The sequence below is a fragment of the Salmo salar genome, chromosome ssa13 (genome assembly GCF_905237065.1).
Source record: "Salmo salar chromosome ssa13, Ssal_v3.1, whole genome shotgun sequence".
Classification (NCBI taxonomy): domain Eukaryota; kingdom Metazoa; phylum Chordata; class Actinopteri; order Salmoniformes; family Salmonidae; genus Salmo; species Salmo salar.
Genome location: NC_059454.1, coordinates 77,809,245 through 77,822,506, shown reverse-complemented (window position 1 = coordinate 77,822,506; position 13,262 = coordinate 77,809,245). Strand labels below are relative to the sequence as shown.

General features: G+C 43.5%; 1 protein-coding gene across 8 annotated transcripts in view; it reads left to right on the top strand.

Annotated features, from left to right (window-relative positions):
* abr (ABR activator of RhoGEF and GTPase) overlaps positions 1–13,262 on the top strand; it is a 222,555-nt gene that overhangs the window by 143,453 nt on the left and 65,840 nt on the right. For all 8 annotated transcript variants that reach the window (XM_014137906.2, XM_014137905.2, XM_014137910.2 and 5 more), the window contains 4 exons: positions 3,195–3,317; positions 7,068–7,143; positions 7,293–7,397; positions 10,165–10,239. In XM_014137906.2, coding sequence (XP_013993381.1) covers positions 3,195–3,317; positions 7,068–7,143; positions 7,293–7,397; positions 10,165–10,239 — 379 coding nt within the window. The remainder of the gene's footprint in view (positions 1–3,194; positions 3,318–7,067; positions 7,144–7,292; positions 7,398–10,164; positions 10,240–13,262) is intronic.

Sequence of the window (13,262 nt, the reverse complement as noted above, 5' to 3'; positions counted from 1 at the left end):
TTGTTTAAAATAAATTTTTATGGTATTTTTCTCGTAAAATAGCGATAATATTCCAACCGGACAATAGTGTATTCATTCAAAGAGGAAAAGAAAAAACAGCATATCCAATCTCTTTGTCACCAGGCAGACCACTGAGAAACTGAGCTACTATACTCTGCCCAGAGACAGGAGACGCCTCAATCCGCTTTCTGAAGGCTTTAAAGAGCCAATGGAAGCCTTAGAAAGTGCTACGTAACCCCACAGATACTGTAGTTTCGATAGAGAATCAAAAGAAGAACTACAAATTCTCAGACAGGCCACTTCCTTCTTGGAATTTTCTCAGGTTTTTGCCTGCCATATGAGTTCTGTTATACTCACAGACACCATTCAAACAGTTTTAGAAACTTTAGGGTGTTTTCTATCCAAATCTACTAATAATATGCATATTCTCATTTCTGGGAAAGAGTAGTAACCAGTTTAAATCGAGTACGTTTTTTATCCGGCCGTGAAAAACTGCCCCCTAGCCCAGACAGGTTAAGTGTGCCTTGAATTATAATTAAATCACTGACAGTGTCACCAGCAAAGCAGCCCCACACCATCACACCTCCTCCTCCATGCTTCACGGTGGGAATCACACATGCGGAGATCATTTGTTCTCCTACTCTGCGTTTCACAAGGACACGGCGATTGGAACCAAAAATCGCACATTTGGACCCATCAGACCAAAGGAGAGAGTTCCACTGTCTAATGTCCATTGCTCGTGTTTCTTGGCCCAAGCAAGTCTCTTGTTCTTATTGGTGTCCTTTAGCAGTGGTTTCTTTGTAGCAATTCAACCATGAAGGCCTGATTCACGCAGTCTCCTCTGAACAGTTGATGTTGATGTGTCTTACTTGAACTCTGTGAAGCATTTATTTGGGCTGCAATCTGAGGTGCAGTTAATTGCCGATTTCTGAGGCTGGTAACTCTAATGAACTTATCCTCTGCAGCAGAGGTAACTCTGGGTCTTCCTTTCCTGTGGTGGTCCTCATGAGAGCCAGTTTCATCATAGCGCTTGATGGTTTTTGCGACTGCACTTGAATAAACTTTGAATGTTCTTGAAATGTTACGCATTGATTGACCTTCATGTCTTAAAGTAATGATGGTCTGTCATTTCTCTTTGCTTATTTGAGCTGTACTTGCCATAATATGGACTTGGTCTTTTACCAAATAAATATCTGTATAGCAACACTACCTTGTCACAACACAACTGATTGTTCAAACGCACACCTGTTAATTGAAATGCATTCCAGGTGACTACCTCATGAAGCTGGTTAACCTCTCTAGGGTCGGCGGGACGAAATCATCCCACCTACTCAACAGCCAGTTGAATCCCGTGGCGCGTTATTCAAATACCTTAGAAATGCTATTACTTCAATTTCTCAAACATATGACTATTTTACACCATTTTAAAGACAAGACTCGTTAATCTAAACACACTGTCCGATTTCAAAAAGGCTTTACAACGAAAGCAAAACATTAGATTATGTCAGCAGAGTACCCAGCCAGAAATAATCAGACACCCATTTTTCAAGCTAGCATATAATGTCACATAAACCCAAACCACAGCTAAATGTAGCACTAACATGCATGTTTTGTTCAATCAAGTTCATATTTATATCAAAAACCAGCTTTTTACATTAGCATGTGACGTTCTGAATTTACTAAATTACTCACGATAAACGTTCACAAAAAACATAACAATTATTTTAAGAATTATAGATACAGAACTCCTCTATGCACTCGCTATGTCCGATTTTAAAATAGCTTTTCGGTGAAAGCACATTTTGCAATATTCTCAGTAGATAGCCCGGCATCACAGGGCTAGCTATTTAGACACCCAGCAAGTTTAGCACTCACCAAAATCAGATTTACTATAAGAAAAATGTTATTACCTTTGCTGTCTTCGTCAGAATGCACTCCCAGGACTTCTACTTCAATAACAAATGTTGGTTTGGTTCAAAATAATCCATAGTTATGTTCAAATATCCTCTGTTTTGTTCGTGCGTTCAAGACACTATCCGAATGGTAAAGAAGGGTGACGCGCACGACGCATTTCGTGACAAAGAAATTCTAAATATTCCATTACCGTACTTCGAAGCATGTCAACCGCTGTTTAAAATCAATTTTTATGCCATTTTTCTCGTAAAAAAAGCGATAATATTCCGACCGGGAATCTGTGTTTAGGTTCAAAGACGAAAGAAAATAAAAACATGGGGTCGACTCGTACACTCGCGCCTCAGCACATTGTCCTCTGATAGAGCACTTGCCAAAAGCACTAATGTTTTTCAGCCAGTGGCTGGAATTACATCATTCAGCTTTTTCCCGCCTTCTGAGAGCCTATGGGAGCCGTAGGAAGTGTCACGTTACAGCAAAGATCCTCAGTCTTCAATAAAGAGATTGTAGAAGGCCAATAAATGGTCAGAGAGGGCAGTTCCTGTAAGGAATCTTCTCAAGGTTTTTGCCTGCCATATGAGTTCTGTTATACTCACAGACACCATTCAAACAGTTTTAGAAACTTTAGGGTGTTTTCTATCCAAAGCCAATAATTATATGCATATTCTAGTTTCTGGGCAGTAGTAATAACCAGATTAAATCGGGTACGTTTTTTATCCGGCCGTGTAAATACTGCCCCCTACCCCCAACAGGTTAAGAGAATGCTAAGTGTGCACATTTGTCATCAAGGCAAAGGCTGGCTACTTTGAAGAATATGAAATATCAAATATATTTTGATTTGTTTAATACTTTTTGGGTTACTACATTATTCCAAATGTTTTATTTCATAGTTTTGGAGAGGAAAAACAGAAGGCACATAGTATTCCTGAGAGTTGTTGCTTTCAGGAATGGGGTCATAATATTTTGTAGCTTAAACCGTTCAAACGCCAGAGCCAAATTCATATGAACAAAAAACAATAAACATGCCACATAGGCGCTAGAAAACTGCTAGACAACCACACAATAGACAACCACATTAGTGCTTATCATTGTGGCACTGAACGTCAGATTTTGGTTGGTATTTTTGTTGCATATCTTTTATTAGTGTTCAGAATTGATCAAAGGGCCAGTCTAAATTAATAAATGGGCCGGATCTGGCTCGCAGGCCGCCAGTTGAATAGCCCTGCTGTATAACAAACTGTATGTTAACATACTGTGTGCCCTGTTTTTTTCTGTGTGTGTAGAAAGCGCTAAAGGGCCAGAGTCGTAATGTGGAGCGTCTGAGGAAGAAGATGAACGAGCAGGAGTCCTGGCTGCTGTTACACTCTCCTACCATCCCTTTCCGCATACACAACAAACATGGCAAGGTAAGCTGCTACTGCGTAATCACTGGCCCGGGATCAGATCTATTGTCTTCCTCCAATGGTTAGGATGAAGACTGGGGGTTGGGTAATCTGATCTGTGGTTAGCAACTATCTCCATGACTGCAATGTTGATGTACTGATACTGATAGCACCCTGCCTCCCACTGCTGGCTTGCCTCTGAAACTAAGCAGGGTCGTTCCTGGTCAGTTTTTGAATGGGAGACCAAATGCTGCTGAAAGTAGTGTTGGGGGGCCAGTAGGGGGCGCTCTTCACTCTGGTCTAAGGAGATCCCAATACCCCAGGGAAGTGAAGGAGAAATTGCCCTGCGCAGGGTGCTGTCTTTCGGTAGAGACGTTCAACGGGTGTCCTGACTCTGTGGTTGTTAACCTTTCTAGGGTATGTGGGACGAAATCGTCCCACCTACTCAACAGCCAGTGGAATCCCGTGGCGCGATATTCAAATACCTTAGAAATACTTCAATTTCTCAAACATATGACTATTTTACACCATTTTAAAGACAAGACTCTCGTTAATCTAACCACACTGTCCGATTTCAAAAAGGCTTTACAACGAAAGCAAAACATTAGATTATGTCAGCAGAGTACCCAGCCAGAAATAATCACACACCCATTTTTCAAGCTAGCATATAATGTCACAAAACCCAAAACCACAGCTAAATGCAGCACTAACCTTTGATGATCTTCATCAGATGACACTCCTAGGACATTATGTTATACAATACATGCATGTTTTGTTCAATCAAGTTCATATTTATATCAAAAACCAACTTTTTACATTAGCATGTGACGTTCAGAACTAGCATACCCACCGCAAACTTCCGGTGAATTTACTAAATTACTCACGATAAACGTTCACAAAAAACATAATTATTTTAAGAATTATAGATCCAGAACTCCTTTATGCAATCACGGTGTCCGATTTTAAAATAGCTTTTCGGCAAAAGCACATTTTGCAATATTCTGAGTAGATAGCTCGCCATCACGGGCTAGCTATTTTGACACCCACCAAGTTTGGCACTCAGATTTACTATAAGAAAAATTGGATTACCTTTGCTGTTCTTCGTCAGAATGCACTCCCAGGACTTCTACTTCATCCACAAATGTTGTTTTGGTTCAAAATAATCCATAGTTATGTTCAAATATCCTCTGTTTTGTTCTTGCGTTCAAGACACTATCGGAAGGGTGACGAAGGGTGACGCGCGGAAGGAAGCGTATCGTGACAAAAAAATTCTAAATATTCCATTACCGTACTTCGAAGCATGTCCAACGCTGTTTAAAATCAATTTTTATGCGATTTTTCTCGTAAAAAAGCGATAATATTCCGACCGGGAAAACGTGTTTTCGTTCAAAGACTCAAAATCTAAAATGGACTCTTCACGTGCACGCGCGCCCCCGTCTCATTGTTCTCAGATCGACCACTTACCAAATGCGCTACTGTTTTTCAGCCATGGGCTGCAAAGTCATCATTCAACGTTCTGTCACCTTCTGGGAGCCTGTGGGAGCCTCAGAAAGTGTCACGTTACAGCAGAGATCCTTTGTTTTCAATAAAGAGAGTGTAGAAGGCCAAGAAATGGTCAGAGAGGGCACTTCGTGTACAGAATCTTCTCAGGTTTTTGCCTGCCATATGAGTTCTGTTATACTCACAGACACCATTCAAACAGTTTTAGAAACTTTAGGGTGTTTTCTATCCAAATCAAACAAGTATATGCATATTCTAGTTTCTGGGCAGGAGTAATAACCAGATTAAATCGGGAACGTTTTTTATCCGGATGTGAAAATACTGCCCCCTACCCTAGAGAGGTTAAAAATCCAATGACACTTATCGTATGAGTAGGGGTGTTAACTCCAGTGTCCTGGTTAAATTCCCAACCTGGCCCCATTCCATCATGGCCACCTAATCATCCCCCTCATTCCTAATTGGCATACAGTGCATTCGGGAAGTTTTCAGACCCCTTGACTTTTTCCTCATTTTGTTACGTTACAGCCTTATTCTAAAATGCATAAAATCGTTTTTTTTCTCATCAATCTAAACACAATACCCCATAATGACAAAGCGAAAACAGATTTGTAGAAATTTTTGCCAATGTATAAAAAATTTTAAACATATCTTATTTACATAAGTATTCAGACCCTTTGCAGTGAGAATCGAAATTGAGCTAATTTGCATCCTGTTTCCATTGATCATCCTTGATGTTTCTACAACTTGTTTGGAGTCCACCTGTGGTAAATTCAATTAATTGGACATGATTTGGAAAGGCACACACCTGTCTATATAAGGTCCCACAGTTGGCAGTGCATGTCAGAGCAAAAACCAAGCCACGAGGTCTAAGGAATTGTCCGTAGATCTCCGAGACAGGATTGTGTCAAGGCACAGATCTGGGAAAGGGTACCAAAACATTTCTGCAGCATTGAAGGTCCCCAAGAACACTGTGGCCTCCATCATTCTTAAATGGAAGAAGTTTGGAACCACCAAGACTCTTCGTAAAGCTGTCCGCCCGGCCAAACTGAGCAATCGTGGGAGAAGGGCCTTGGTCAGGGAGGTGACCAAGAACCCGATGGTCACTCTAATGGAGCTCCAGAGTTCCTCTGTGTAGATGGGAGAACCTTCCAGAAGGACAACCATCTCTGCAGCACTCCACCAATCAGCCCTTTATGGTAGAGTGGCCAGACGGAAGCCACTCCTCAGTAAAAGGCACATAACAGCCCGCTTAAAGTTTGCCAAAAGCAGCTAAAGGACTCTCAGACCATGAAAAACAAGATTCTCTGGTCTGATGAAACTAAGATTGAACTCTTTGGCCTGAATGCCAAGCGTCACGTCTGGAGGAAACCTGGCACCATCCCTACGGTGAAGCATGGTGATGGTAGCATCATGATGTGGGGATGTTTTTCAGTGGCAGGGACTGGAAGACTAGTCAGGTTCGAGGGAAAAATGAACAGAGCAAAGTACAGAGAGATCCTTGATGAAAACCTGCTCAGGACCTCAGACTGGGGCGAAGGTTCACCTTTCCAACAGGACAACGACCCTAAGCACACAGCCAAGACAACGCAGGAGTGGCTTCGGGAAAAGTCTCAATGTCCTTGTGTCCCAGCCAGAGCCCGGACTTGAACCCGATCGAACATCTCTAGAGAGACCTGAAAATAGCTGTGCAGCGACGCTCCCCATCCAACCTGACAGAGAGGATCTGCAGAGAAGAATGGGAGAAACTCCCCAAATACAGGTGTGCCAAGCTTGTAGCATCATATCCTTGAGGACTCGAGGCTGTAACCACTGCCAAAGGTGCTTCAAGAAAGTAAAGGGTCTGAATACTTATGTTAATGAAATATTAAAGTTTTTTATTTATAATTAATTAGCAAAAATGTCTAAACTGTTTTTGCTTCGTCATTATGGGGTATTGTGTGTTGATTGAAAAACAAAACAATTTTAATCAATTTTAGAATAAGGCTGTAACGTAACAAAATGTGGAAAAAGTCCAGAGGTCTGAATACTTTCCGAATATCACTCCTCACCGCTCCACCATGCAAGCTGATGTGTGGTGGGCGTTCTGGCACAAAAATGGTTGCCATACATCTCCCAGGTGGGTGCTACACATTGGTGGTGGAATAGGTGAGTTTCCCCTTGCTATGTAAAGCGCTGAATTAACCCAATACATGTATTTTTATTATGATTTACTTTCCCACCACAGGAGGGAGCTGTTGTCCTATAAAATGTGATTTCCCCCTGTTTTGTCCTCAGAGCTACCTGTTCCTCCTGTCTTCAGACTATGAGAGGTCAGAGTGGAGAGAGAGCATCCAGAAACTACAGAGGAAAGGTACAGGAGAGTGAGCAGACAGGCTGATATCGCTTTTTTTTTTAACAACTATGCCATGGATTCAATGCCTTCATTGCAAATGCACATTAAAGAACCTATGGCCTGGCTCTATGTTCAGGCTTATTAACGGTGTGTTTCTGTGTCTTCAGATCTGCAGACGTGTCAGTTGAGCTCTGTAGAGCTGCAGGTCCTCACCAGCTCCTGCTTCAAACTCCGAACCGTCCACAACATCCCTGTCACCAGTAATAAAGACGGTAGTACACACACATTCACCTCTCCTTCCTTTCCCCTCTGTTTTGAGTTAAAACCCACAAACATATCTCCTATTTTCTCAGCACAAAAATAGAAATGGTTTGGTAAGGAATCTAGGTTACATAGTGTTTCTCATGTAGTGATAACCTGTGTCATGGCATGTGTGTGTTGCAGCAGGGTTCAGATGGGATGTTTGGATTGGGGTGACATTAAAGCCAGCTGGGAGGCCCACTTTGAGCTCCCAGGATGCACTGGGACAGGAAATTGCAGGGAGACACACACTCATACACAACACTGTTATACCGCTGCACTCACACATTAAACAAACAAGAACGCATTCATGAAGTCTTCATAAACAGTACATTTTTACATGTACGTCATTAAGCAGACACTCTTATCCAGAGCGACACAGTAGTAAGAGGACAATTTTTGGGTACTTTTTCGTACTGGTCCCCCCGCTTCGTACTGGTCCCCCGCTTCCAACCCCGCCGTTGGAAGCGCCTTGCTCTACCAACTGAGCCACATGGGACCCCACTATGCCGCACAAATCCCACAGTCATGGTGGGATTTGATATATCTTCATCAAAAGACAAACATGTTTTCTTGCAAGGCAAGGGTGTTTCTCCTCCTGTACTTTTGCTTACTCTGAATGATACATTGTCATCTTGCTAGGTTTCTGCTAGACTTGGTTTAGTAAGTTGGATATCATGTACTGTAGTATAAATCTAAATTGGCCACAATATTTACAAGTCACATTATGATGATTTGAGTCTGGCCACAGCATTGTAAACCCATGATTACAGACAGTGATATACACTGAGTGTACAAAACATTAGGAACACCTTTCTAATATTGAGTTGTATCCCTTTTGCCCTCAGAACAGTCGAAAGTGTCCCACAGGGATGCTGACTCCAATGCTTCCCACAATTGTGTCAAGTTGGCTGGATGTCCTTTGGGTGGCGGAGCATTCTTGATACACATGGGAAACTGTTGCACGTTCAAAGGCACTTAAATATTTTGTCTTGCCTATTCTCCCTCTGAACGGCACACATACACAATCCATGTCTCAATTGTCTCAAGGCTTAAAAATCCTTCTTTAACCTGCCTCCTCCCCTTTATCTACACTGATTGAAGTGGATTTAACAGGTGACATCAATAAGGGATCATAGCTTTCACCTGGATTCACCTGGTCAATCTGTCATGGAAAGAGCATGTTCCTAATGTTTTGTACACTGTGTATTTTGATGGTGCAGTGCTCCCCTTGTGGTGACCTGAAGTACTGCTCCTGGCTGGCACAGACTTCCTGATTTGTTTACAGTGCGCTTGTCAAAGCAACTCGCTTTATACTCACATCAAACACTTTTGTTTTCTCTCCAGTTTAGAGGGGATCTGAAACGTGGTTAAGCAAAGCACAAGTTTACAATCTTTCTCATCGGTAGTCACTTTATAGCACAGTATGGCAAAACAAAGGCTCCAGGTCAGTTCATTGGCATTTGACATACATTCAACACCCACAACACACACACCATGCTATCACATTATTAAATGGAGTAGCAGAGGGGCTCAAATAAAACCAGCTGGAGGAGGTATGTGATCCCCTAGTTACCATCGCTCTGTCTGACACAGGCCATTATAGTGACCAGGTAGAAGAAACTAGCTACTCTGATCCTAACCTTAACCATTAGGGGTTATAGGAATACACATTGACATGTCATGACTACCATCTTCTTTGAGTATTTTTGTTGTGGTTAAGATCCAGACAGAATAGCATCTCTGATAATAAGCAGTGGAGGGGGGGAAACTAAAGGTTAGAGTCTGGAGTAGATCTTCTCTTGGCTTCTCCCTCTCTCTTGGTGGAATGACCTGTCTGTGACTGGACATATACAGTCCATAGCACCATACATACACGTGACATATTGTTTTTCCAGGACTCAGTTGTTAGTCTCTCATCTCCGTAGTGGTCCAGCGCATGACCCGATGGGCCTGCAGGGAGCTCCAAACAGGCCATCTCCAGTTTCAACCCCCTGTTTATTTACCAGGAAACGCACAGGCCTCACATGCCTCTGCAACATAATCATGCGGAGGCCAGGGGACAAGAGAGGGAGAGGGAGAGGGGAAGCATAGGTGTGTGTGAGTGTTGGATTGTGTGTGTGTAGGCTGGTGTGTGTTTTCAAGGGCCACCCAAGCACATGCTTGTGAATATTTAAGTCTAAGGCTTAGATACATACACTATGGGGCAAAATGATTCCTCCTGTTTTCCTGCTAATGTCACAGAGAAATTAGGGAGTTTTGGGACAGCTCATGGGATGCCTTGGTGTAGAGGTCACAACACTAAGATGAATGAATGTTTGATTAAACCTGAGCCCCTCCATCTAGTGTGTGTGCGTGTGTGTGTGTGTGTGTGTGTTTGTGTGTGTGTGTGTGTGTGTGTGTGTGTGGACCCAGTCCTCTTCATCCTCTTTGCTTCCTGCTCCCACATGGGGCTTCAGTTAGTCTACCTGAAAGAATACCTCACACAAGCACACGAACACACACACGACCATTGTCACTAAAATATATACTACTACACTGTTCATTGCGAATGAGATGTACCCTCGGCTATGAGGTCCCCTACGGACCCTGGTGAAAAGTAGTGCACTATAAAGGGAATAGGGTACCGTTTGGGATGCACCCTCGAGGTTATGAGAATGTATTGTCCAAGGTCACATCCAGGTCACTGATAATGGGTGTGACAGACAGTGACTAACTGCGTTGCGTTGTGTGTTCCAGATGAAGAAACCCCAGGCCTGTATGGATTCCTCCATGTGATCGTCCACTCTGCCAAAGGCTTCAAAGAGTCAGCCAGTAAGTCTCTCTCTGTCATACTGGGCTTGTACTGCACTGTGTTCAGCGTGTGTGTGTGTGTGTCTGGATGCACACACGTGTCCGTCAGCATCTTTCAGCTATTGTATGTGTGTCCGACACCAGGATGTTCATCTTCTGACTCAGCATATCATTTACAGCTTGTGCCACAACCAACAAAGAGGACAGAGGTTACAGGGAGAAAGGGTTCATGGTTACCATGTCTGTCCCTGCACACTGGTTCTCTTCTCCACAGAAAAGCCTTTTACAAGGCCACAACATAGACCCCCAGCACAGAGGTAGAAGTTACCACTGAAACAGGGTCAGGTATTATTTCCCCCCCCCCTCGTGGATAAGGGTAATGGGCTATCTGATCCAAAATCTGTGGTTCGGTGCAACTGCTACCTCGTGCTATTACTGACTTGTGGCCGGGGTTCTCCTGGTAAAAGAGAGAGAGGGATATGGAGAGCATGAGAGAAAGTGGGAGAGAGAAAGAGGGAAGAGCGATTGAGAGAGGGAGCGGTGGGGAGAGAGAGAAAGGAGGAAATGTGGGGACGGGAGAGATGGAGGAAGAGATTGAGGTGGAGAGAGAGAACGAGAGAAAGAGAAAAAGAGAAAGAAAGCTGCAAGGCCAGTCCCTGAGGAACAGCTCTGGACCACAGTCACATTCCTGTGGCTCCTTTGATGCTAGGGGCCGTCAGGGACACAACTACTCCATAAAGAGAGCTAACGGGAACAGTGTAGTCCCTACACAGCCACAGCCCATGCTCTCAAGACACACAAACAGACAGTGAAGGCCAGGAGAAGTCTCTTCTCTCCATCCCTATCTCGCTTTCTCTTTCCCCCCTCTGTCTCTCAGCCGTGGCCTCCCCCTGCCTGGTGCGTGCATGGGATGGCCCTAGCCATGACTGCCTGTATGTGTTATCAGGGGGATATGATGTCAGAGAGCCCCAGAGTGGCTCAGATATGTCTGTACCAGACAGCTGCCGCTCCACTCAACACTCTCCACTGCCTGTTACCTTGTTACACAAGAAGCACCGGTTCAGATATCACCACAGCAGAAAGAAAAGACCCAAGCAAATATGCCTCTGATACCATGGCAGCCTGTACTGTAGTATACTTTCTGAAAGCTTCAGAGAGAGATTTTATTGTGTAATGGATTGGGGGAAAAAATGGAAAGCTGTTTCCACTGAAAGCCTGTTTGATCCTCACCGGAGCAGAGCGGGCAGAATTGTTTAAAAATAAAGAAGAAGCATGTTGAAGTGGTTTGGTTGTACTTTTCCCTCCATTTTCTCATGGACCGTACCATTGGCATGCCCCTCTGATATTCTGGGGGAGTATGGTTACTATGGCATTGTACTGATGGAACCTAAGAGTTCCTGTTTTAGTTTAAACACCCCTCCATGGGTACATAGCGTCTCCTATGTGTATGTAGTGGATGGTAGCTGGCATAATGATGCAGTTACGCCACCTACATACTTGAGACCAAGTCACCTCTGAATCTCAGAGCGAGTTGGTAGATGTTTCATCTATCCTGGGTCTTGTGGAGTTTTGATGACATTTCCCCTAATATATCTCACCACCAGGCATGCTGGCCACCCCCCTCCAGACCACTGTTAATCAGGGAGACGTCATCTGCCTCCGTCCCATTATAAAGTACACAATTATGTGTGCATCCCAAATGGCTCCCTATGTAGAGCACTACTTGTCAAAAGTAGTACACTACAGTGAGTGTGCAAAACATTCGGAACACCTGCTCTTCCCATGACTGATCCCTTATTGATGTCACCTGGGGAGGAGACAGGTTAAAGAAGGATTGGTGAAGCTGTTCCACTTCGTGTATATAGGGAATAGGATGCTGTTTGGAACACAAGTCTGATAGCGATGTCTTAGTTTGTTTGGGGAATTCCTTTGAGAAGGGACATTACGGAGACTGTAGAGTGGACCGTATGTGTATCTGCTATTTAATGTGTTTAGTATTATTGGCGGCTTCCCCGGTCTCGTCTCTGCCCTTCAATTCTGTGTTGCTCTGATTCCATCTTTCGAGCGTATTGTGTGTATGTCAACCACTTGCTCCCTTGCATAAAAGTGTGTGCCTGTGTGTTGGTGATTCTGTATGTATGTATGTATGTGTGTGTGTGTGTGTGTGTGTATTTGCATGTGTACTTGTATACAGTACTATTCTATGTATCTCGTAACACTACAACATACGGTGCCTCCAGTCCTTCCTATTGGACACTGGAGTTAGTGGATATACACCACCTCTCCAGGGGTGTTTTTAGAAACGGCATTATGTACAAACATGTCCTATTAAAACGATCTTATCAACATTGCCACCCGTAGTTTCCTTCAATAGGAAGCAGAGATACATTTCAGCTCAGGGCAACGTTTCAAAAGTGGGTCAGAGGAAGTAGCTAAGAGTCTACTGGTCCCCCCCAAAATACAATAACAAAAAATAAGGGGAAAACATTGACCTAGAATAGAGGTGTTTAAGCATTGGAGTCAACATGGGAACGCTTTCGACACCCTGTAGAGTCCATGCCCTGACGAATTGAGGCTGTTCTGAGGGCAAAGGTCGGTGCAATTCAATATTAGGAAGGTGTTCCTAATGTTTTGTACGCTCAGTTTATATCATGTTTTGAACTTTATGTAGGGGAGAGATTTTCTCATCTCTTCCTCTCTATGCATAATGTAATCCGGCCCTCCCTGCATCCTTTACTCATGCAACGGTTAGTGTTATCACCCCGTATCCAATTAAAAATAATTTGATAAGACAATTTCCTTCTTCATAATGTTCCTTCCTTGGAATTCCGCTTTTTTTCCAATATGTTCTAAATAAAGCGGTAGATTCATCATGTTAGTCAGGAGCTGTGTTTGGGAGGCATACAGGGGTTGAAAAACAGACAGAGAGGCGGGCAGGGAGACACACACACACACACACACACCACACACACACACACACCATAAAGCAGACAAACCCTCCTCCCTGTCTCTAGGTCGTGTTGTTCTTTCAGACCCAGTTTAGA